The sequence below is a fragment of the Halichoeres trimaculatus genome, unplaced genomic scaffold, assembly GCF_033239565.1.
Source record: "Halichoeres trimaculatus isolate MK-OKI-2021-1 unplaced genomic scaffold, fHalTri1.1 fHalTri1_scaffold_5, whole genome shotgun sequence".
NCBI classification, from domain to species: domain Eukaryota; kingdom Metazoa; phylum Chordata; class Actinopteri; order Labriformes; family Labridae; genus Halichoeres; species Halichoeres trimaculatus.
This window is the reverse complement of record NW_027437183.1, coordinates 10679088-10702373: the sequence shown is the minus strand read 5'-3', so window position 1 is coordinate 10702373 and position 23286 is coordinate 10679088. Positions and strand designations below refer to the sequence as shown.

Here is a 23286-nt window from a genome sequence, read left to right as displayed (position 1 = left end):
ATCTCTGTTTTATTCCCAGTCATGTCACTAACTTGTTGGGAATGACCCCATTAGTTTGGAGACATTTCTTCATATGTTTTATACATTTCACAGCTTTTTCCCTATTTGACTGTTGGAACTTGGAGACTAAAAACCCATTTGTTTTGATATTTGAAATCTCTGTCTTCTCAATATTTCACACAGCGTCCCAGCTTATTTGAAAGTGGGATTGTAATTGTCGTCTTAGGCTGTAAATCCTAACACATTTTCGATTACTTACAAAAGATTGTGAAAACTGAGTAAAGAGCATCTTCAAATGATTTGGCTTCACTTTTTGGAAGCCCTCGTGTAGTCCTACTTTTACACACAGACAAACACTTTTGGAAGGAATAGTTAATTTATTTCAATACCCATTAAAGTCCCAAAATACTAAATGAGCTACATCTTAAACAAAAAATGAAACCGTGCTGTGAAGATTCACTTTAATGTCTCAGTCTGTGCCCTGTCTCTATGGCACCCTTTGTTTTTCCTTTTTGTCTCTTCCTACCTATCTAGCAGTGTCTTTCACACACCCACACACACTCACTCACACACACACATATACAGTCACAGGGGAAAACAGCCTTTATACGGCGGAGTCCATTAGGTGTATTAGCGAGTGGTGAAAGGTGGTGCTGATGTGGTGCTTACAAAGCTCCACAGGGGAGATGGACATTTGATCTTCTATCTGACCCAATCTGACTCCAGGGCTCCTGACTGATCTAATTTCTTTGTTGTCAGGAGCTAAAGTGGGAGTATTTCAGCTGTTATTTTTCTCTTTGGGCTACATCTTTTCTTATAAGAAGTATTTTCTGGGGATGCTAGCTTACGGTCTTGTTATAGTTAAGACAGTACTGGTGTTTGATTAGGTTTTCTTGAGTAAATACTAAGAGGATTTTCACAGTGAAATCCCACTGTACCTTCTTTTAAGTCGAAAAATCTTAAGGTTGCAGATGACTCAGACGGATCACATCATTTAAATCATGCTGCTGATCTAATGTGAAGGGCAAAAGTCAAATTCAAAACAAAAGCAGTCTGATGCTGTGCAGCAACCACCCACTGCTTTTTCTTTTTTTAACTAGAGCAACATTTTTCAGCGACTCGCACCAAGGGTCAAAGATAAATTCAGCACACACGAGCTGACCCGGGGTTACTCAGCTTTGTGTGACCACAGACTCCTCTAATCTACCAATAAGCTTCATGGATCGACCAGGATTGAGTCCTAACCTCAGTGGACTCCCTCGCCAGTCTTTTCTTATGTTTTATTCACTGTCAAGACGTTGAGGGGTCCAGGTCGCAGTCAAGGTCTGCTTGCTACAGAAACAAATTTTTCAGGTTTGCACAAGCAACGGGACACTTTTCAAAAAAAGGGAACTCTGATTTTTTTCTGCTTTGGTTTCTGCAGCGTGAACAGGTGCATCGGCCAAACAGCCTGACATCCTTGCACCCTGGCAGACAGACGTGGTTGTCTGGCATTGATGTAAAATGTCACCTGAAATTGGTTGTGTTGCCTCATGGAAAAGCATCTCCATTTTCTTTTCTGCCCCAGTGCTTTTGTTTCCATTTCAGCGCAGACATCTCAGGCTCAGCTCTTCAAAAAATTGATTGTTGATTGATCTATATTCTGCCTGGCATTGTCAGATTATTTTAAAAAGCCAAAATGGATTTGCAACAAAATGTAAAAAATGAATGAAAACCATTGGATTGAGCAGGAAACATAAGAAAAACAAACACATTTAAAAATCATCTGCTTAAAGTGCAGAGCTAAAGATTGGGAATCCCAGCAGCTAAGTGGTTTAAGGCAACAACAATGCCATTGCAATAACCATTTGGCCTGCAGATGGTTGCACTTGCCAAACGGTCTCTATCCTTATTTCCTGACAGCTGTCTTTTGTCTGCCCTCTAGTGAAGGGTGAAAAATGAAGCAAAATACTTCAAAATCATAAACTTGCAGAGCTCTTATTTACATTTCAAAAAAGTTAAAAATAAATAAATAAATAAAATGCAGCACTGACATGCTCCTAAAACATTTTTCAACTTGATGGATGTTGGTGCTGCAACTTGAGCTGTGCCTTGCAGGTCTCTTAAAATCCAAGTGGATGTGGCAACATCTCTCCCAGCCTGATCATGGCTGTCTGCCGCCCATTCACTGTCTCCTTGAACACTTATTTCCTTATGCCAGACCAGAGGCAGCAGCTCTTTTATTCATGCACTTCTTAAGCTGCAGCAAGGTCTGGTGTTAGTGGAGGGTCACCAACTCATTTCCCAGCTGTATAATACCAGACTGGGCTTCCTTTTCCTGCTGTAATACTAAGGCACCCTTGAGCAAGGCACTTAAACCCCAGCCGACCATTGCAGTGGAGTTTTCTCAGAGGCTAATATGTACTTGGCAGCTCCCCGGTGTGTATGAATGTGAAGCAGAACCAAGCTGAAAAAGGGCATGTGTGCACAGCAAGTCTTCCCTGGATAAACGTTGAATATGAGATGAAAATGTCAGTGTTTTAGGTTGTCTGTGGGAGTTTAAGCAGCTGCAGCACTGTGTTAATCACAGGTAGGCTGAAATGTAGAGCTCCCTTGAGTTCTCCATCTGCTTTACACTAAATGGCTCCCTCAATAAAACGATAGAGGCTGCTCAGACATCCTGAAAAAATCTGAACATTCATAGCCTTGTACTCATAAAAAGAAGGATTGCTCTTGGATGTTTGGGACATGTGAGGTATTTTCTGACAAGGTGAGAGTTGGCAGGAAGCAAATAGTCAAGCTGGAATATTAAATCATTAAATACCTTAAATATTAAAGCAGTACCGACGATTTCAGTCTGGGAGGGCTATTAAGCCAATTTTCTTTACACACTGGTTTAACAGTGTCATATGATAACTGGGTCCCTGTATTGCATTATGGGTAGTGTGTTCCTCCAACGTCTGCATAAAGAAATACCTGAAGTACAAGAATGATGATACAACAAATACAAAAAATATGTCAACAGATTGTCTACAGCGATATGCCAGAGAGACACACTTGCTTCACACTTCCTTTGGGGGAGCTTTTTTTTATTTTAAAGAGGGGGTATCGTGCTCGTTCTCAGGCTTTAAATTGTCCCTCTGATTACTGTGTAGTAGCTTTAAATAGGGCTGGGCGATTATGGTAAAAGTAAGAATCCCGATTATTTTAACTGATACTGAAATCACAATTAACATACACAATTATTCATTTATTCAAAAACTTCAGTACTGATTTAAACACAACTTTAAAGAACCAGCAAGTGGCACATACAGTATTATTGATACACATAAGTCACACACACTCGCTGTGGCTGCACATGGAACACAGAAAAGGACAGGAACTTGCATACATCTACACTGTGTGGCATATTAATTGTTTTTCTTCAATTATTGTTTTTATGATTGTCAGATGGCAAAATTGAAATCACGATTAAAATCCAATTAATTGTCCAGCCCTCGCTTTAAATGATTTACGGCTCAAAAACTTGTTGACTTGTCTCAGGCTGTCTTTGAAGCCTATCATTTCAGATTCTGTTCCTTTCCATCATTCCAGGGCCTAGCATTCTAAGAGCTTCCTCCTCTGTTGCCATGCAGCAAAGTTGGGTTTCTTTTTGTAAATTGCCGTTTTTTTTTTTCTTTTTAGGGATATTTACCAACTAGTGATGTCACAAGTTGGGCAAATCTTGCATTAATCTCAATATATTCTTGCATGACTTTTAAATCAAGCTGTTCAGAGCAGTCCACAAGCTCATTTGGGATTAACTTCTAGATGGTTTTACATTGCAGTATGAAACTTTGCCCATATTTATTATTAGCATCCAACATTTTAAACAAATATTTATTTTAGGACATATAAAGGAAAATATCAAATAGTGACTGTTGAAAAACTCATCTGACAAAAAAGTTGTTCGTTCATTATCAGTCATGATGGACGTCATTTTTTTCCAGATATCAAATCCTAAACAGTGTCCACATAGGTCTCTGATACAGCTTTTCAAACAATTTCTCTTGATCCGTCAGCTCCTTTATTGTTTATTGTTTACAGCTTGCAGCTCTAGTCTACATCAAATCCTATGAGCACACTGGCAATCAAACTGTTTCCTCTAGTTTTAAATTTTGTATTTCTCACAATCAAAAACAATAAAACTTTATCAAGTGTTGGAGGTTAAATCATTTTTTGAGTTGGGGATGTCATCTCTTCTCTTGGGGAAGCTCCCTGTTCAACAGTTGTAGGTATGTATGTTGTAGTTTTACAAATAAAGGAGGAGCACTCCACCCCCATGTGTGATGAAGTGTTTTCCTGTTAGTCTGTCTTTTGTCTCTGTTTGTCTTTGGATTTGAGTTGCACTCCCCACACTCCCTTTGGGACAGTGGATCAGGCAATTTCCTGTACGAAAAAAAAGTCTTACCTGATGCGGAGAGAGAGAGACAGTGCTGTATAATCTTTAAAAGCCAACCCTTGGGTTCAGTAAATACATCTGATGAATACAGAGAAGGCTGTGGAGGTGTGTGTGTGAGTGTGTGTGTGCCGGTGTGCACACTGCTGTGTTTATGAGTGGCATCCTGCATCCAGTGTTGCTTGTGCTGCTGTCTGAAGGGTTGGTATCTGGAGGTTTGCTCCTATAGCCTGTGGGGTCATCTGCTATCACTGATACCAGAGTGATGTTCACCTCTGTCAAGGTTATATACAAACAAACAAACAAGCCCTCACCAAGGTTAGGTGAGAGATGTGACTTCTTCCCTTACGTTTATTTTTTTGTAATTTTTGGCTTTTTATGTCTCTGATTGCTCTGGAAAAAATCTCACCTTCTTTCGTATATTTTTTCAAGCCAGTTCCTCAAGTGGTCCTCCCTTCTATACTCCTTTGAATTATCAAGATGGGTGCAGGGTTTGATATAACAATTTACTGTAGTGGAGCTTTACGTTCATGGAGTGCAGCAGAAGATGCTCTCAGAATCACAGAAGGAAAAAAGGTGGAGCTTGATGCTGAGTTTGGAAGTTGTTACTGATCTGTGTGAGTTTAAAATTACAGGCAAAGAACAACTTTTTCTGTGTTCCTGGCAGATAAATGCTGAATGGGGACACTAATTTAAAATTTCCTAAACTTCAAGAAATCAAAGTGTTTAACTCAATTTGCCCTCAAATAAACTCCACCTCAAACAAGGCACTGTCATTTTCTTTCTGTAAATTCTGAATTATTGACAAACAGATGTGTTTCCAATGTGCTGATGACTCATTACAGATAGAGAGGTTGGTTTCATTTTGTGGATGGATGAACCTGTTTAGGCTGTATGATGGGAGTTAGCAAACACTCGCTAGTTAGCAGGGGTTATTGGCGATGCTTCATAATAGGAAGTTTACAAAGTTTGGTGGATGTGCAGAACTCACTTTGCTCATTGGTCAAGTGACAAATCAAACATGCTCAACTTTCTGTTTGGTGGTCATGATGGCCAAACACCCGCCTCTTTGCCCCATCCAATATGGCATCTATTGACCATAGGCTTCAAAACTCTGTATCAGCACCGTCACTGTGGCTACATCCATCTATTTTAAGTCTATGGGCAGAAGTTGCAGAGGTTACTGTACTTCCTCTTTTAAACCAAAACTATTTATCCAGCACAAGAATAGCTGCTGTTTCCTGTTTTAGCCAAACCAAGAAACTTAATTCGGGTCATAATGTGTGACTCAATCACTCCATGAAGTGTAATTAGTTCATGAGAATTAAGAGCTTGATTACAACAACAAATCTACTTTTCCTCTTAGAGTGGCTTAAGTCTTTTTCTGTTTTGGAGATGTTGTTCCTCATTCCTTTGTTGTCTGCTCTGTACACTGATCAATCACAAAGTGCAGATCAGAGATTGTGGGTGTTACTTTGATGTCTTTCTGCTTGTATTTTTCCACTGAGGAAGTTTAAGTTTGGGGTACTTTTGCTCTTTTCAAAGGCCATCATAAATCCTCTCAGTTCTTTATTTCTTTTGATCAAAATGTTTCACACAGTTCGGCGTTGTGCAATTCCTCATCCTAAAGAGAATAAAGCAGGGATGGAGCCAGGATTTTAATTATGGGTGGGCCTTTACAAAAGTTAGTAAATAACTGCTACTACTGTTACTATGTATGTTTTAAGGCAGATTTAGTTGCTTTTTGATACTTTAATATTTGCTAAAATTTAAGTGCATTAGACGGCAATGGCCCTCAACGGTATTGGCTAAAGAGTAGAGCTCCAACGCACCCATGGGCTGCGCTGCCTCAACTTTCCATGTATATAGGCTGTAAGACCATAGACTGTAAAAAAAAAAAAAAACGGACGTCAGCTTGCTCTGTTCGAAGTGATGTCTCCACAAAAATTGCTCCCCCTGGTGGCTGGCTGCAGTATAGGTTAAAAAAATCCAGCTTTACAGTCATTCCAGATGGGCTGTGGTCAAACTTTAAAAAATCAATACTCCTTGTAGAAATGTTTCTCATGTCTGATTGTTGTGGTGATTTGAAGATATTATTTGGCTGCCTTGTATTCAAGTCCTCTTTTTTCTGAAAAGTTTCGTTTTCATTGGTTATACGAGGTTAAAATCAAGGCTTTACGTAACGTTTAATGATGATTGACAGCTGCCATTCTCATGCATGTTTTTCAAGGATTGTAAAAATGTCGGGAGGTAGAGACAAGAAGTTATTAGACTCTCGAAAGAAAAAAAAATCATTATTTTGTCACCCGGCTCCACTCAGATTCTCCTAGAATCCCTCATCGTCTCTACTGCTCAGACTCTAGCTGCACGACTGCTACAATGGCTGTGCCTGTGTCTGGGGGTATTATATATTAAAACCAATTTAAAAAAAAAAATAAAGACAGAAAAAAAAACAATTTTTAAAAGAAAGCCAGAAAGTGGGTGGGCCTGGGACCGTAGGGCCCACCCATGACGCAGCCCCTGGTATAAAGCACATTCTTATTCACAAAACATTTGCAAACCAGATGATAAAAATGTGTTAATCATATTTATTTAAACAAGATTAAAGTGTAATTCTACTTTTTTTCCTGGTTCACTGCATCAAAATTTAGCATGTTGTCATCACCTGTTTCTCGGCAGAATAGCACGACACCTTTATTGGCCCTATCTTTACACACCAGGTAATTACATAAAAGTGTCTCTTAAGTGTTATGTGCCATCTGAAATTCCCCAGGGAACCCATAAGTGCCTGAAACTGCAGGTAAAGAAAACCAGATCTCGTGTTTCAAAGAGCAAATGTGAAGCTTTCACGTATATCAAATTTCAACAGTTTCGCATGAAGGGTCGTTAAAGTGAAATAATCCAGGCTATTATTTTAAATAAATATCCATTAAAACGGAGCTGCTGTGAGAGTTTCTCTTGGTGATGTGAGGAGAAAAATGCATCCTTCCCGTAAGTGAATTTGAAGATGATTGTGTTCCCTGCGCCCACCTCTCTGTCTTGCAGGCGGAGATCGTCAAACGGCTGAATGCAATCTGCGCCCAAGTCATCCCCTTCCTCTCTCAAGAGGTAAGACTCAAAAAAAGCCTGTCACTGAGAGTTAAGACAGAGGTGGGTGAGAATGAGAGAGGAGGATGAGAGAGTGAGAATGAGAAAGAAAAAGAAGGAAAGAGGTGAGAGCAGCAGAGAGACAGAGCTCATAGGAGGAGGAGGAGTATGTGGTGGATTGTGAGGCAAAGCACACTCACATACACACAGATTATCCTGGGCTAATCCCCCCTGCTCGGGATAGGCAGATATGCTCTGAACTTATTAAATGTCTCCCACTAACATATGCAGGAGCCAGCGGCTGTGTGTGTGTGTGTGTCCACCTGCATGCACATGAAACGAACGCTTTAAACACACGTACATGTGTGCATGTTTCTTAGTAGGTGTGAGGAGTGTGTTTTAGGGAAAATGCTTGTTATGGACTCTCTAGGTGTGTGCAGTTAGCTGATAAATCCTACCTCTGGAGGAGTTGCAAGTGTGTGTGTGAATGAGTGTGTGTGTTGAAGGGTGGGAACATCAGGAAGGAGTGAGTGTGGACTCCAGCGCTCGCCTCCAGATTAGCCATGGATTAGGAGGGTTTAGGGTGGATTAGGAATAATGGCATTAGACTGCGGTGCTGCTACACAGCCCTGAGGCCCGCAGAGAGGGGAGGCAGGGAGAGGAAGCAGCTTTCACTGCTTTGTTTTGATGCACAGCCTTGTATACAGTTTGTGCATATGAAATGTTACAAATCATTTATTACTGCGCAGCAAATCACATCCACTCTGTGTGTGCGTGTGTGTGTGCATGTGTGTGTCTGTTTGTCGGAGAGCTTTGTTTTTATTTATTTCTGTCATTTTCTGATATTGTTCCTTCTTGCAGCTTGAAATTTCTCTGACACTTGCATTGTTGTCACCAGTATGCTAATGAATCATTCAACCTACTGAATCAGCAATTATTACTCAGACTTTCTCACTTCCATGGGGACAAATATGGTTCACACAAAAAGAACGTCTATGTGGGTTTGAGGTAAGGACTTGTAGCTGAGTTGTGGCCTTGTTTCAGAGAACATCAAGTAACTGACCAGATATTTTTTTGAATACAAACAGTGTTTTATCTGAAGTTAACTGCATCCTCTGTAGACCCAAAGTATAACAAATTATTGTTCACTGTAGTCCTTTAAAAAAGCTGAGCTGATGGGTTTCACTCTAGTCCAGGCATTTCCAAAGTGAGGCTCGAGAGCCAATCGTAACCTGAGGGTCATTCCCAGCTTTCATCGTGCAATGTACTAATAGGTGTTTAAATGACTGTATTTATCATGATGTGACAATGGAAGATTTTTAAAAAGACTTGGAGGACACAAGACTAGATTTAAGTTAAAAAATGGTGAACAAAAGACAAAAATTGATGCGCAAATTTCCAAATGCAGTATAGCAAATATTTTGGGCTAAAATATGAAAAACAATCCTGTTAAAATCCAGATCCTGATCCTGACTTAAATAAATCCTAATACATTTTCCCCATATCGCCCCCTGATGGGGAACATTTTCCATGAGAAGAAACACAGTTAGTTTATGTTTACCCAGCACGTAACACTGCAAAAAAACAAAAAAAAACCCCACAAAACTGACCACTTATCATGTGGTATCAAAAAGTCAACTGGGGGAAAGGTGAGGTTTGACTTCATAAGTCTGTAATGACTGTGAACTAGGGATGCACCGATCTGATCCTGGTATCGGGTATCGGCGCCTATCCAGCCCCACAAAGCTGGATCGGTATCAGTGGGGGAAAAAAAAAAAATTACAATTAAATAGTAATTTCTGTAAATTCTGAAGCATTTTTTAACCAAACTCCTGTCACACATTTTAACACTTATAGTTTAAATAAATATTAACTTCAGTAATTCCATGTATACTCAATTTTTGTCTTTTACTCAAAAAATTACCAGTCTTATCCCACAGTAGAACATGCAGATTATTATTTAACTCTGGTATCGGATCAGGATCAGTATCTGTTGATACCCAAATTCCTGGTATGGGTATCGGTAGCCAGACCAGAACAGCTGGATCGGTGCATCCCTACAGTGAACTAGGGGTGGGAGAAAAAAAATCAGAAATTGATTTATCGGGATTTTTTGTTTGACAATATCAAAATTGGTATTCTTTGCAAAAAAATTGTATTTGTTTTTTCAAATTCATATTCTTTATTTCAGTCTTTGTTTATAAACTGGATTGGAAAAAAAGTTACCACTTTTCTCCAGCAGAGGGCGAAATGTTTTTTTCTGACTCATGTGATGTGCTTTTTATGGGAAAGTATAGCTCCTGATATAGTCTGAAGATATTTTCATCATCGTTAAATTTTTTGATCTAGTGAAAAAAGAAACTAAAAATTGCAAAAAGTTGCAAATATTGAAGAATTACAATTTTAATTGAATTGGCACCCCAAAAATTGTAATAGAATCGAATCGTGAGAATAGCATATCGTCCCAGCCCTACAGTAAACTATTAATAACCAAGAAGAACACTGTGGAGGTAAAACCACAGATTAGTACGGAACCAAACTACAACAGAGTGGAAGCAACTCAAACACTAATCTAGTGATCTAGGGAGTTTTACTACAGTAACACGAACTATTTTTCGCTTTGATAAAGCTTTAAAGAAAATACCTAATGTGGAACCAATCTACTGCAAGACCAAAAAGGAAAGCACACAAGAAGGATCTTTAAGTAGCCTCAGATCTAAAAATGGTATGATCCACTTCATGAATGTCTGGTATAATATCACACTTGGCTTTTTGGCTTAAATGTAAAAATTATATTCTATATATCTATTTTTTAAGTAAGAAAGTATATGAATTTTAACCTGCCTGACCTGTTGTTTTTAACCTGTTCTGGAGAGATTAAGATCTTCTCCATTCATTCCAATATTACTTAACAGGTTGAGTCTGAAGACAGTTTAATTGATTTGAAAGAATCTGATTATCCAACAGATTGTTGGTTATTGAAATCCAATTTCCTTATTTTTCTTAAAAACTGAGAATGACCTGTGATAATGAGTTGAAAGCTATGAAGCAATATTCATCACTCATATGGATCTTTTCATGTGTGTGAGTCACGTTCAGGCAGGTTGGACTCGGTTTGTCGAGGTGTAGCCGAACTCTGCGGTCAGGTTCATTTCCTCACCGGATAAGCTCTTTCATCTCTGCCCTACTTTGATGTTTTGCGCTCCTGGATGAATCTTTCTGCTCTCACACACCGTCTGGATCCAGCTCTCCCTCACTCTCTACCCTTTGGATGACTTTGCTCTGAGAGCTGTCTGTCTCCCTGGGTACCTGTCTCTTTCTCCCCACAAATGTGTCTGTTACAGCTACACCAGTTTAAGGTGTGTGGGCAGAAAAAGGACGACGAATTTGCATAGAATTCATGATTTTAATGGATCTGATGTGCTACAAACATCTATGGAAAATTGAAGGATAGAAAGAGTTTCTTTTCTTGAAATCTCCCCAAATTATATACCCTGCCTAGAGTTCATTAATACAGAAACATTCTGGGATTCCTTTTATAATACTGTTTTTATGACAGGTTAGCTACTTCAACTACAGTTTGTGTTTGTGTAAAGTGTACGGCTCACTGTCAGCAGCCTTCTAACTTCTTTAGCCTAAATAGAAACAAATAGAAAAAGAAGACAGCTGGCTTTAAGTGTTAAAAACATGCACTGCTTTGATTAGGCAAAGAAATAAATAAATAAAAACCAAGCAGATGTTTGCATAGTAGCAGCTGCGCAGGATGTTTTTATTGATATCCTGAAGAGAATTGTGTGAATATATTTTTATGCTGTTGCTGTCTGTCATGTTTCCCTACAGAGGTCATACCCTAAATACTCGCTCTTTAAAATCCAGATGTTTCACATTAACTCATATTTATACATCCTCTCAGGTGTTGCCTTGATTTCTCACTCCATCTCTGTCTCTGTGTCACAGCATCAGCAGCAGGTGGTGCAGGCGGTGGAGAGGGCAAAACAGGTCACTATGGCTGAACTGAACGCTATTATAGGGGTGGGTGGATCGCACGCATACACACACACGCGCACACACAATGCTGTAAGACAGATCTATCAAAGAGAAGCAAGAAAGAGAAATACAGAAAACAAAATATTAACATGATGATGGAGCTAAACACTCACTGCTGATGCTTAATGAGCACAGAACAGAGCACTTTCCAAAGCATCTAATCTAATCCTTCTTAGGTTTACTGGGCCTGAGTAATCACATTTGTCTAAAGCTGATAAAGTATCCAAACATTGTGAAAAATAAACCTCTCCATTTATACCAGCTGAGGTTTATTTGATATTTCAGTAACGCACCTGTTGATTGCTTTCACTCGTGGATTTAGAGCAGTGGATTAATGTCAGTGTGGCAGATCTATTACCAGCCAGATTTACCTTATCACAGATTATGATTATTCGCATATAGGTCAGACTGATAAGGAGCAGGAAATTACAATACAGAAATGTCAAAGATATTGTTAGTGTGAGGTAATTGAGTCACAGGGGCTTTAGCCTTTTAATTTTATTTCATCCTGACAAAGTGTCTCACCTCAGAAGAGAAGACATTAGCATCCAAGTGTGGCTGTGTGCCTTAACTACTGAGCTAAACGAGCTCACATTTTAAGATTGAGGACACTGATGGTAATTTATCGCCCCATAAAATATTGCTATCACTGTGTTTATCTGCACATGCTCTTACTTTGTTACTTCCTCCTTTAAAGCCTTTTTTTCAGCATCCCAAATACACATCTAAAATCGCGGCATCACATTTCTTATTATCTCTATATGCTGTTCAGCAGCAGCAGCTTCAGGCACAGCATCTCTCCCACGGTCACGCCATCCCCGTCCCGCTCACGCCTCACCCTGCGGGCCTCCAGCCCCCTCTGCCCCCTGGGGCCGGCACTGCCAGCCTGCTGGCCCTGTCCTCAGCCCTGAGCCACCAGCTGCCGCTCAAAGACGAGAGGAAACATCACGACAACAACAGTGAACATCAAAGAGGTGAGTCTGCCCTGCTCGTGCGTGTGTGTTTACAGGCGGTGCTCATCTGCTGGTGTGTGGATGTTTTGGCATCTAATGATTGTAGTAAGTATTTCACCATCAGAGTTTATATTCTCTTTCTTGCAGGTAAGCAGCAAACCCTGCCTTCAGATTAAAAGCCCAGATTTGGTTGAATAGTTAACCCTAAAGACATAAAATAATGAAACCACGTATTAAAGAAAGAACACTGGAAATTAAACTTTTGGGGGAAGGGTTAACATCCTCTTAAAGGAGTTGTTTACACTAACAATACATCATCAATCACATGTAAACAATCATACTGTGACATTTTGTTGGGTTACTTCCCCTGCCTTAATGTAATCCACAGGGATTTTAACTGACTTAAAAACTTTTTTTCTTTTTTAACTTTCTTTTTTTTTTAGATTTTACAGCACCATTTACTGATAAGTGAGCCACGAAAAGTGTTTATTAAATTGCAAGTTTATCACTAAGGTTTAATTTTGGTGTGTAATCAAATGATATGCAGTAACAGTACAATAGTCATGTCCTTCTCCTCAGGCATAGAAAGAAAACGAGAATACAAAATCTAAAAGAGCATTTAAAAGATCACATGTAAGGGGTATGACTTTATTCTTTATAAAAAAATATAATCATCCCTTTATAACGTGTCAATACTAAGAGAAATCTTAATTTCCTCTTCATGTGTCATCTATAAAGAGATGTTGTTTGTTAGTGATAAATGCTGATGCCTTTGTCAGGTTAATGATCCCCATCTAACTGAACATGTCTGGAAAATTCAGTCAAAGTTACGAATGACGCTTTGAATGAACAGCAGTCAAAGCAATTATGAACTAATTTGTCATTATGCCAGTTTAATTGGCCTAATAAGGAGCGAAACACAACCACCATGATGCCTCTGTTCTCCTCCACACACAGTACGTCTCTGTTGATTCCTGGCTGACTTTCAGTTACAGCGTTTAATTACAGCACACACAGGCTGTGTTTGTGTGTTTGTGTGACAGAAACAGTGTGTGCTCACTCTTAATCACTTCAATACAGCGTGACTGTGAGTGTGTACAGAGCAGTGCATCAGTTAACCTTGCCCTGTAGCTGAAGTAAAGCTAAAAGCAGCTAACGCAGGTGATTCTTACACCCATTAGGAGCACGATCAATAACAATCCAATTTCATCTCCAGATGAACTCCTGTGAATAGGAAGTGACTGTGGGGGATGAGAGGCTTCTTATTTACCCCGTATAAATGGATTTCTTTGCTCTTATGAATAAACTCAGGCCAAATGGATGACTTTGAACCCTGCGAGTCCTTTTAGACCACTCGGGTAGACTCATTTGCAAAGTCAAAAAACATTTTTGGACATTATCTTCATCACTAACATACAGTTTTTAAGTTTTCACTATTGAAGCATGACTGTCTTCTTATGAGTCAGAGTGAAAACTGAAAGTATATTAAAACTTATGACAAAAAAGAGATGGTGTGCTCCGATAAAAAAGATGCTGCACTATTTTAATTTTTAATTCTATTTTAACTTTAATGCGTATATATATTTTTTATTCTTCTCTATACAATGTTCTTTATTATTATTTATTATTATTATTATTATTAGTATTACATTTATGTATTACAGAGGGATTGTCATTAACCGGAGTCAATTTCCTTTATTCGTGAGATACTTCATGAATAAAGGGAATTCTGATTCTGATTCTGTGTGCTCTGATAAAAAGAGATGTTGTGCTCAGATGAAAAAGGACAAAATTAGTCTGTAATGACCCAACAAATGTGATACAGCAGAGAAATATCAGTATTAGCTAAAAGTTCAAACTTTAAATGTTCACAATAAACAGCAGCTAGCAGAAACAAATGCACTTCAGCCCTGGGCCTATGTCAGCGTTTCACCCACTGGGTGAGAGTGACTTTTCCAAGAAGAGATTGACACCAGGTGAGAATACCAGTGTCCGTGGAGCACATGGATACACATTTACTATATAGAGGAAAAACAGCAGTTAAGTTAACAAACAAATTAACAGTAAAAGTTTGAACTTAACTGTGAGTGCTGAAATGTTTCTGCTTTGATTGTAAACTAAAACTGGGGTGAAATTCCTGGCTATTGTTCAGTCATATTGCAAATATGAACAAGTCTGCCTTTCTGTTTAATCAACATTTCAAGCAAGTTTCCATGGACTCGGAAGTGTTGAATTGTTTGATTGTTCCCCTGCCCTGTGCCCAAACATACACAAAGAGAATGACGTGTGACTGTGGGAACTTGTTGTGAATATGCTGGTTAGATGTGTTAGGGTATCATCTGGATAGGCTGGTGTTACCTGTTGAAGAAGTCTGCATTTTCTCCACATCTTAATCTCAGGGTCCCACCTGTTGTAACAGCAACAAGAGCTTGTGCTTTCTTCTTCTTCTGTTATTTACTGGCAGTTAGCAAACAGCTCTTAGGCATGCTACAGCCACCATCTGGAGGTTGTACAACATTACAACAAGGTACTGGTAAAAAGGTTTTCAAGGTAACATTCAAATAACTATTTGATTAACTCACATATTCTTTAGTGAATATTGTTCTGTTTCAGTCTTATACATTTTCTTCTATGCAGTCAGCTGAATCTTACAAAACACATTTTAAAACTATCTCTGTAGTTCTTGATGATTTGTTGTTTCATCAGCAGCTGTAACAGCTGTGTTGCACTAGTGCAAATATGACGCCAACTACTCTACTATTTGATCACTATACTCCATATTGTGCATCTGTTTGCTTCCAATGACAACATTTCTCATAAAGTACCGAAGCCTATATGACAGTGTTAACCATAAAAAAAGAGTCTAAGATGGAGTTGACACTCCTTTGAATAATTCTAGGCAGGAGAATCAATAACAAGGTGATTTATCATCAGCTGCACTGTCTCTGGTTTTCTGTGCATGTATGTGTTTAAGTTTTTTTTTATGACCTGTCTCTTCTTGTTATGCTCGTTACAAAGACACTTCTGGTCCTAATCAGTATTTATTTGTTTCTTTTCTCCCTCATGGCGTCCTCAGAGAGAGACTCAGTCAAGGTAAGACCTGCTTTCACTCTGTATCCTTCAACAGGTCTGTTTTTTTTTCTTTTTTATATATATCAGACACACTACCTTCAACAGAAACATTCTTACAGTCTTGATTTAAATGCTGCCTTATACTCTGCTGCTTTTATGATCTGTCCTCAAGCACTGTGAGGTTTCCTATAAAGTCAATTTCATAAACATATTTGAAACTAATTTTATTATGAGATAACATTTAATAATTTAAAGCCTAATTTCAAGGACAGAAATTTCACTTTGTCTTATTTTGTAACGTGTGCATCACACTTCTTTGAATTTTAGTTCAGATCATACACATCAGTACAGATGAAGCTGAATATTTGACATTATACTCAAAGATAAACCAAAAAGGAGTCAAAAAAAGAAAGACTGAGTGAGTTTGATATTTGATAACCGTCCTTCAGGTCTCAAACCAACAGCTGTGAGAGGACAAAAGTCAATGACATGTTTTGATGAATCATCTTCAGTGGTTATATTTTAGGATTCTGTACCACGTCAGTCAGCTAATTTAACATCCAGTCTTATGTGTAGCTAACTGTAACTGTGATTATAAATACTGTGAGTTTGAGATGTTTAACTGTATAAACTTGTTTTATGTTCACAAAAAAGCAACAAACAGAGAAATAGAGCTCATTTTTTTAACATCATTAAGGATCAGACTCAGATGGGGTTTTTTTTTTCAGATGTATTTGACGTTTATGAAATAGAGACAAAGAGGTAGAAAGAGGTGGGTGAAAAGGAAGCTCGAAATGATCAAAGAAAGAAGGCGTTTGTGTGCCTTGTGAAGGAGGGAGGCAGCGCAGCGAGCAACGTTACATCCAGCTCTTGTAGTAATTAGTCCCTTAAGCAGAGCTTTTTTCCCAAGGCAAACATTTGGTTTGTTGAATACTCAATGAGCAGATTAGCATTTCTTTATTCCAGCAGCACATGAACACACACACACACACACACACACACACACACACACGGCCTTAGACACACACAGACATGCATGACTTAAGCCGTATGTGTGTGTGTGTGTGTGTGTGTGTGTGTGTGCTCTCTGGTACGATGGAGTAGGTGGAGACAGGCTGAATGTTTAATATGTTATCTCCTGCCTCCCATGTTGTATATCCTCCTCCTCCACACGCAAACAAAAACACACACACACACAGCTGTTGGCATCATGATGGGAGCGATTAGCAGAATGTGCGTTTGTGTGTGTGTGTGTGAGGTCGTCAGAAATCAGTGGTAAAGATATAGGGAGCAGAATGATGAATGCCTTTCATTAGTGCCCTCTGAGGACACACACGCACACACACCACACACACACACACACGCACACACACACACACACACACACACACACACACACAAACACACACACACATATACACAGACACGCACACGAGGCCAACAGTCACTTCATGAAACCAATAAGCCCCTTGTCAGTGGCCTACAGTTGCCTTGGCAACAGTCCACAGGTTACAGTGTGTGTGCATGTGTATGTGTTTGCGTGTGTTTGTGTGTGTGTGTGTGATGTGCTTGAACATCTGTGTCTTAACATCCTTGGTGTTAGCACCTCACACACAGATGGAGGTATGTGGGTGTAGACGGCCATGTGTGGCACATACTTATTGCTGCTGAAACAGGAAGTCAACTGTGGGGTGGTGGTGCGTTCAAAGACTGCTCATCTGTCAGTTTTTTACAGTTTGATTGTCTTTCTTTCTTTAATTTTCCTTTTGTCAGCTTACAGATTTTTCAAAATTAAATAATGAGAGATAGTTTAAATTAAAAATGAACGGACCTTAAATATTGTCACTGATTTTGCGCTGTATGTGGACAGATCCCATTAAGCTCACAGTGACTTTCATCACCACACGAAAGTGAACACGCTGTAAGTCATTAGCGGCACGATTTTACTGGTATCCATCTGACTTCTTTTTATTTTTGTCCTGGGTTTCTTCTGGTTACAGCTGTAGCTTGTCCCTGTGCTATTGTTGTGATGCTCTTTGTAAAAGTCTGTACAGGCAGTGTGTAATCTGGCCCTCCATGCTGCGTCTGCTGCAGAATAAGAAGCAAATTGAGTCGAACTGAAGGATCAGAGCTATTGGGGTAAATCAGCTGACTTGGACTCGGAGTACATCAAAAGTTTTTATGTTTTTTTTTTTTTTTTGTGTGTGTGTGTGTGTGTGTGTGATGTGAGGCTTTGGTTTTTCTGTGAGAGCGGAGGGAATAAAACAAACTTCCCTCACAGTCTGGGCATAGCTTTCTTCCAAACTAGCAGCGTCTTGATTTTAAGGAAGGCAAAGTAAAAATTGGACATGCTGTACAGATGTTGTTTGTGTTGTGTTCGCCTCATGTTTGGAAAATTAATGAATCTACAAGGTTTAAACTCAAATAAGAGTTTTTAAGCAAACTGCAGCATTTTATCTCACTGTGTTGACATAGTTAAACAGATGCTAATATTTTCAGAGCACTTTTGCTCTTTTTAACCATATCAAAGTAAAATCTCTGCGATTCAGAGTAAATCTGGAAGTTCTGCTGAAGATATAAATATGATTTTATAACACGGCGTGGTCTGTATTTTTTGGGGGTGCAATATATGAGAGTTAGAATAAGTTAGGTGCAAAAGATGTGAAATAAGAGCTTGTAGCTAAAACTACCATGTTGAAATAGAAGTCACTGTAAAAGGGCAGTGATTAAGTTTAAAGAGCAGGTTGAGACTGTGAAGTGTATGGACCTCAAGCGAGAGGCATCCAACAGTTGCATGACAAAATACCGTAATGGATAGAATATAAGGCCACCCTGATTATAGACCTTATTACTGACTTATTTAGAAAATAAAACTATTAAAGACCAAATATCACCTTGTTTTTATGAAGAAAACTATTTGACTGATAATAATGAGAACACAAACTCATCTTTTAACAGGTCTTAAATACATTTTAAATTAAATAATACTTTAAATGTCTTATTAAACCAAATAAAAGATTTGAATAAAATGTGATCACATGTCCAAATAAAACACTTGGGCTTTTTAGATAAAGTAAAGAAGAAAACCTGCAGGTTAAGGCATGGATTGAGTATCTGTTAAAGTGCATACCTTTGTTCCTTTTTTCAGCGACAATAACAAACAGTAGCACAAAAAGTAAGGAGACTTGTGTTTGGTCGATATTTGCTTTGTAGTAATGATGCTTCTTGGCAATAAATCTTATACTGTTGTAAAGTTTATTTCATGTTTATATAGTGCCACATTTGTAAGGAACATGCTTTTGTGGTGCCATATCTTTTCTGTTAATGCCAAAAAGCTCATTATGCTGTTGGCTATTGTTTGATGATGAGACGGCTGAATTCTTAAGTAACAAAACATTTTGGCAATTTAATTATTTATTGAACAAACTGCTCAGTTTACTTAAACACAAATTGTAGACAGCTTTTATATCCTTGTCGTCTTCAGGCACACTCTGACTCTGTGGTCAAACCTGCGTTATAACTATGCCTCAGCTGTTGGTACACATGTCTTACTGTGATGCTACTACAGTTTACAGTTTCATTTAGCAGACACTTTTGTCCAAAGCGACGTTCAAAACAAACACGCTATAATTTAGACAGCAGGTAAAAACCTTGTTAATGCGATAAAAGTGCAAGATTTTTTTTTTTTAATCTAGCCAACTGTCCACAATTAGTTGCTGCAACAAAATACTTCAACCTTCAACAACATTCAGTGGTTTGTGCTGAAAATTCACTAAGAGCTGGGTCTTAGACTTTCTGACTTATTCTACCCCTGAAAAAGACGAGAAGGGTCAGCTTAAGTGTTCCCTGAACAGATGAGTTTTCAGATATTTCTTAAAAGTAGAAAGGGACTCTGCGGATCGTATGGAGTTAGGAAATTCATTTCACCATTTGAGCACAACAGAGGAGAAGAGTCTGGCTAGAGATTTAGAGCCGTGCTGGGCTGGGAGCACCAGGCGTCTTTCATGAACAGAGTGTAATGGGCAAGAGGGAGTGTACTTTGTCTGGTTACCGTGTCTCTCCATCTTATAACCACTTCATGCCGTAGTGGTAAATGATGTAGTGGCTGTAGTGGCACTTAATTGCAAAGCCCCTAAAAATAAGATTCCACTTTTCTTCATTTATATATCAGGGAGGAAAAAACTGTCTTATTTTCTGTTAATTATGGTTATTATTACCTTTTCTTTGAAATAGCACAAACCCAGGTAGGTTTAAACAGCAGGTCTGGAGTCAGTCTTTGACATTTACTTGAGTTTAATTTGTTTTTAATCTGTAATGCACCACAAACATCCACCTTGAGGATTGCTGCCCTTGACTTCATGCTGCTCAACGACATTAACACAAACAAGAGGAGCTGGGGTCATTCTGGGCCTCTCATTACTGCAGAGACAACACAGGGTCGTATTGTTTGCTAAACAGCAGAGGTTACAGGTATCATTATCACGAGTCGCAGAATCAATTTGAAATGGGAGGCAAATATAATTACGATGTGCTGCTAAATGAGTGCTCTAACCCGGCGACACCACACGCTTTTTCACACTCATAACGCGTGTACTGCCGGCGGAGCCTTCATTTGTCTCTGCAGCCAAATTAATTTGCCTTGATGTTTTTTGAAAGAGCTAATTTGCAGGCTAATTAACCTAGTCAGTCTGAGAGAGAGAGGGAGAAGAACAGAGAGGATCAGTCTGCTGTGTCTCACTCAAAAAGAGTCTCACACCTGTACACACACTGACATCTCAACATTGTTTGCACATACGCAGTACTTGAATGTAAACAGGTACAACTGCTGCTGGATCACACACACACACACACACACACACACACACACACACACACACACACACACACACACACACACACACACACACACACACACACACATAGACAAAATGGACCTCCTCCCCCCACAGAATCTCTGTCATCAACACTTGCAGCACGGCAAAGGGCAGTGGAAAGGTTGCACGCGTGAGTTAGAGGAAAGGTCGAGTTAAAGGTCCTGCTTTATTTTTCTTCTTTCCGTCCATCGTCTGTGGGGTAAGGAGCGCCTCCCAATGAGAGGGGAGGGGAGAGAGGGGAGGCTCGGGAGGGTTAGGGGAAATCAGCAGGGACATGCGGAGCAAGAGGGGAAATGTTTAGTTGACCTTATTTTGATCTTTGCTCCTCAAAGAAGATTAATGCTTCAGTATTGGTATTTAAAGGATGCCATATTTGATTAGGCAAAGAGAGACATCAATGCAGCAACTCCTCATCGCCCATTCCCAGAATAATGCCGCTGAGTTCAAGTCACGGTGGTGTAGTCATACTGTCTGAGATGCAGCGCTGCTTCAGTATTGTGCAACAGAGGAAAAGTAAAATGGTTTTGACAGGCAGAGGAGTTTTTAAAGTGAGGTTTAAATCCAGCAGAGGAGGAGGAGTGGATCACAGTCACCTCTCTGTCTGGCTGTTTGCTTTTTGCCAGATTTCTCCTTATTAAGCGAAGAGCAGAAGTCTGGACATTTTCAAAACACCTGCAGTATTTAAGTTATAGCTCCATAATGGTTTTAAGCCTATTCCTGAGAATAAGGTATTGTTAAATTTTCCCAGAAAGATAAAGAAAGAAAATCCAACTTTTTTTTAACTTATCTTATCTCAGACAGCATGAATTCATAACAGACTCCAGGACCCACATGGCAGGATTATCTGAGGTCAGAGGTGTACAGAGTTTTTCTTCTCAATAACATCAACAAATGTTTCTTATTTTTGTACCAAAGAGTGTTTTGGTATAGAATAACCCCCAAATAAACCCACGAAAGATGTCGCTTTCTTTCCTTTGATTTCTCTCTTTTTGTTTGTTGCTTTTTCTTTTCTCTCTTTTTGTTCCCTTCTTTTTCGCTTTGTTTCTCTAATCCCTACCCTTTCTTTCTTTTCCTTTTCTCTTCTTTTTTTATCCTTCCTTTTGTTTCTTTGGTTTGCTTTTCCTTTTTTCTTTCTCTTTCCTTCTTTCCTTTACTTTTCCTTTGTTCTGTTTTCCTCAACTTAAATTTTGTTTCTTTGATTTCTTTTCCTTCTCTTTTCTGTTCTATCTTTTCTTTCTTTCTTGGTTTTTCTTCTACTTTTTTTGGTATGTACACGTATATTTGGTATGTAAATAAAAGGTTCTGAGCAAATTCTTGCGAAGGGACGTTGTTACTGGTTTTACTTTAAGTTCAACAGCAAATGATGCTCTTCTTAGAGCTTTAGAGAGACACCACTCTTATATGCTCTTTACTATTACCAGTGAAAGAAATTCTGTAGCAAAACAATGTTCCTGATATGTGATGATGAAGAGGAAATATATATTTCAAAAGAGTCCAGACCAGGGCTGGCTCATGTCTTTAAATTTTTTCGTTATCCTTTTCATCTTCTTTTTTTGAGTTTATGGTTCTTGTTTCTTCCAGAGCTCATCTGTGTCTCCCTCAGCCAGTTTTCGTGCTGGAGAGAAACACCGAAGTTCAAGCGATTATTCCTCTGACAGCAAGAAACAGAAGACGGATGACAAGGAGTGTGCCGCTACACGATATGTGAGTGTGAATCTATCTCTGACTTTTCTGACTTAGTTCCAGGTCCATCTTTCGACTTTGTGCATCTTGAGGCACAATCACAAAAAAGCTACATTTCAGGCCATTTGACACCACACTTATGTCAAAACAGAGTCAAATATTCACCATTTTAGGAAAAAAAAATCACATTTTACAAAGTAAAGACACCCAGACAGATGCTGTTGGTATATGATCGACATTTAAACAGGCAGCTGACGAAGTCAGAGAGAAACCTGACCACGGCAGAGGATCACACTCAGATTTGAACCCAGTATGCTTCAGTTTATGGGTTGTACCTCCGCCAAATGAGCCATCTGGATTTTCCTTAATGGAGGCACTTTGACCGCTTTATCTGATAATTAAAATATGAAAGAACAAGTGCCAGAGGAATGATTAAAAGAGCCGTTATGATCTAAATTAAAACATTGATTTTATGATTGCCCTTTTTATCACTTCATCTAATTTCTATTTTACTATCCATCAAATAAATGAGATATTACATTTAATGGCACTGATCATCTTTGAACTGAGGTTTTTCTTTTTTTACACTTCAACCCTGGAGTCTGTTCAATTTAAACAAAATTAAAAAAATGATGTTTACTTCGTAAGTTTAGACATTGATTTGTCATCCCTGTGTGAACATTCTGTCCAAAACTTGTTGCAAAAAAAATCAAATGTGTTTCCTGTGTTTGTATCAGGAAAGTGATGGAGAAAAGAGCGACGACAACCTTGTGGTTGATGTCTCTAATGAGGTACATTTCAGCAGCTTTTCAGCTACCTTACCACAGAATAAGTCTATTTCACTCTCTCATCTTTGTTCTTCTTTTGTTCACCCACCACAGGATCCAGCGTCTCCCAGAGGAAGTCCCGCCCACTCACCTCGGGAGAACGGCTTGGACAAGCGTCGTCTGTTGAAGAAGGACGCTCCGCTGAGTCCTTCCTCTGTCGCCTCCAGCAGCAGCACACCTTCATCCAAATCCAAAGAGATTAATTTGGTTAGTTCTTTGGGAAATCTAAGCCTTTTGATCTACTTGTTCATTCTTTTTATGGAGCTTCTCTACACTCAGGTATAAGCACAGAAGATAAGACAGTCTGGAGGCAGAAAGTTAAGAAA

At 39.0% G+C, this 23286-nt stretch overlaps 1 protein-coding gene across 3 annotated transcripts in view; it reads left to right on the top strand.

Moving 5' to 3' along the window:
* Nucleotides 1-23286, top strand: part of LOC141790153 (transducin-like enhancer protein 4) — a 43234-nt gene that overhangs the window by 8152 nt on the left and 11796 nt on the right. For 2 of the 3 annotated variants that reach the window (XM_074669828.1, XM_074669826.1), the window contains exons 5-11: nucleotides 7463-7525; nucleotides 11462-11536; nucleotides 12324-12525; nucleotides 15581-15597; nucleotides 22032-22154; nucleotides 22871-22924; nucleotides 23015-23167. In XM_074669828.1, the coding sequence (XP_074525929.1) occupies nucleotides 7463-7525; nucleotides 11462-11536; nucleotides 12324-12525; nucleotides 15581-15597; nucleotides 22032-22154; nucleotides 22871-22924; nucleotides 23015-23167 (687 nt within the window). The remainder of the gene's footprint in view (nucleotides 1-7462; nucleotides 7526-11461; nucleotides 11537-12323; nucleotides 12526-15580; nucleotides 15598-22031; nucleotides 22155-22870; nucleotides 22925-23014; nucleotides 23168-23286) is intronic. The other variant, XM_074669827.1, reaches the window with a different exon arrangement.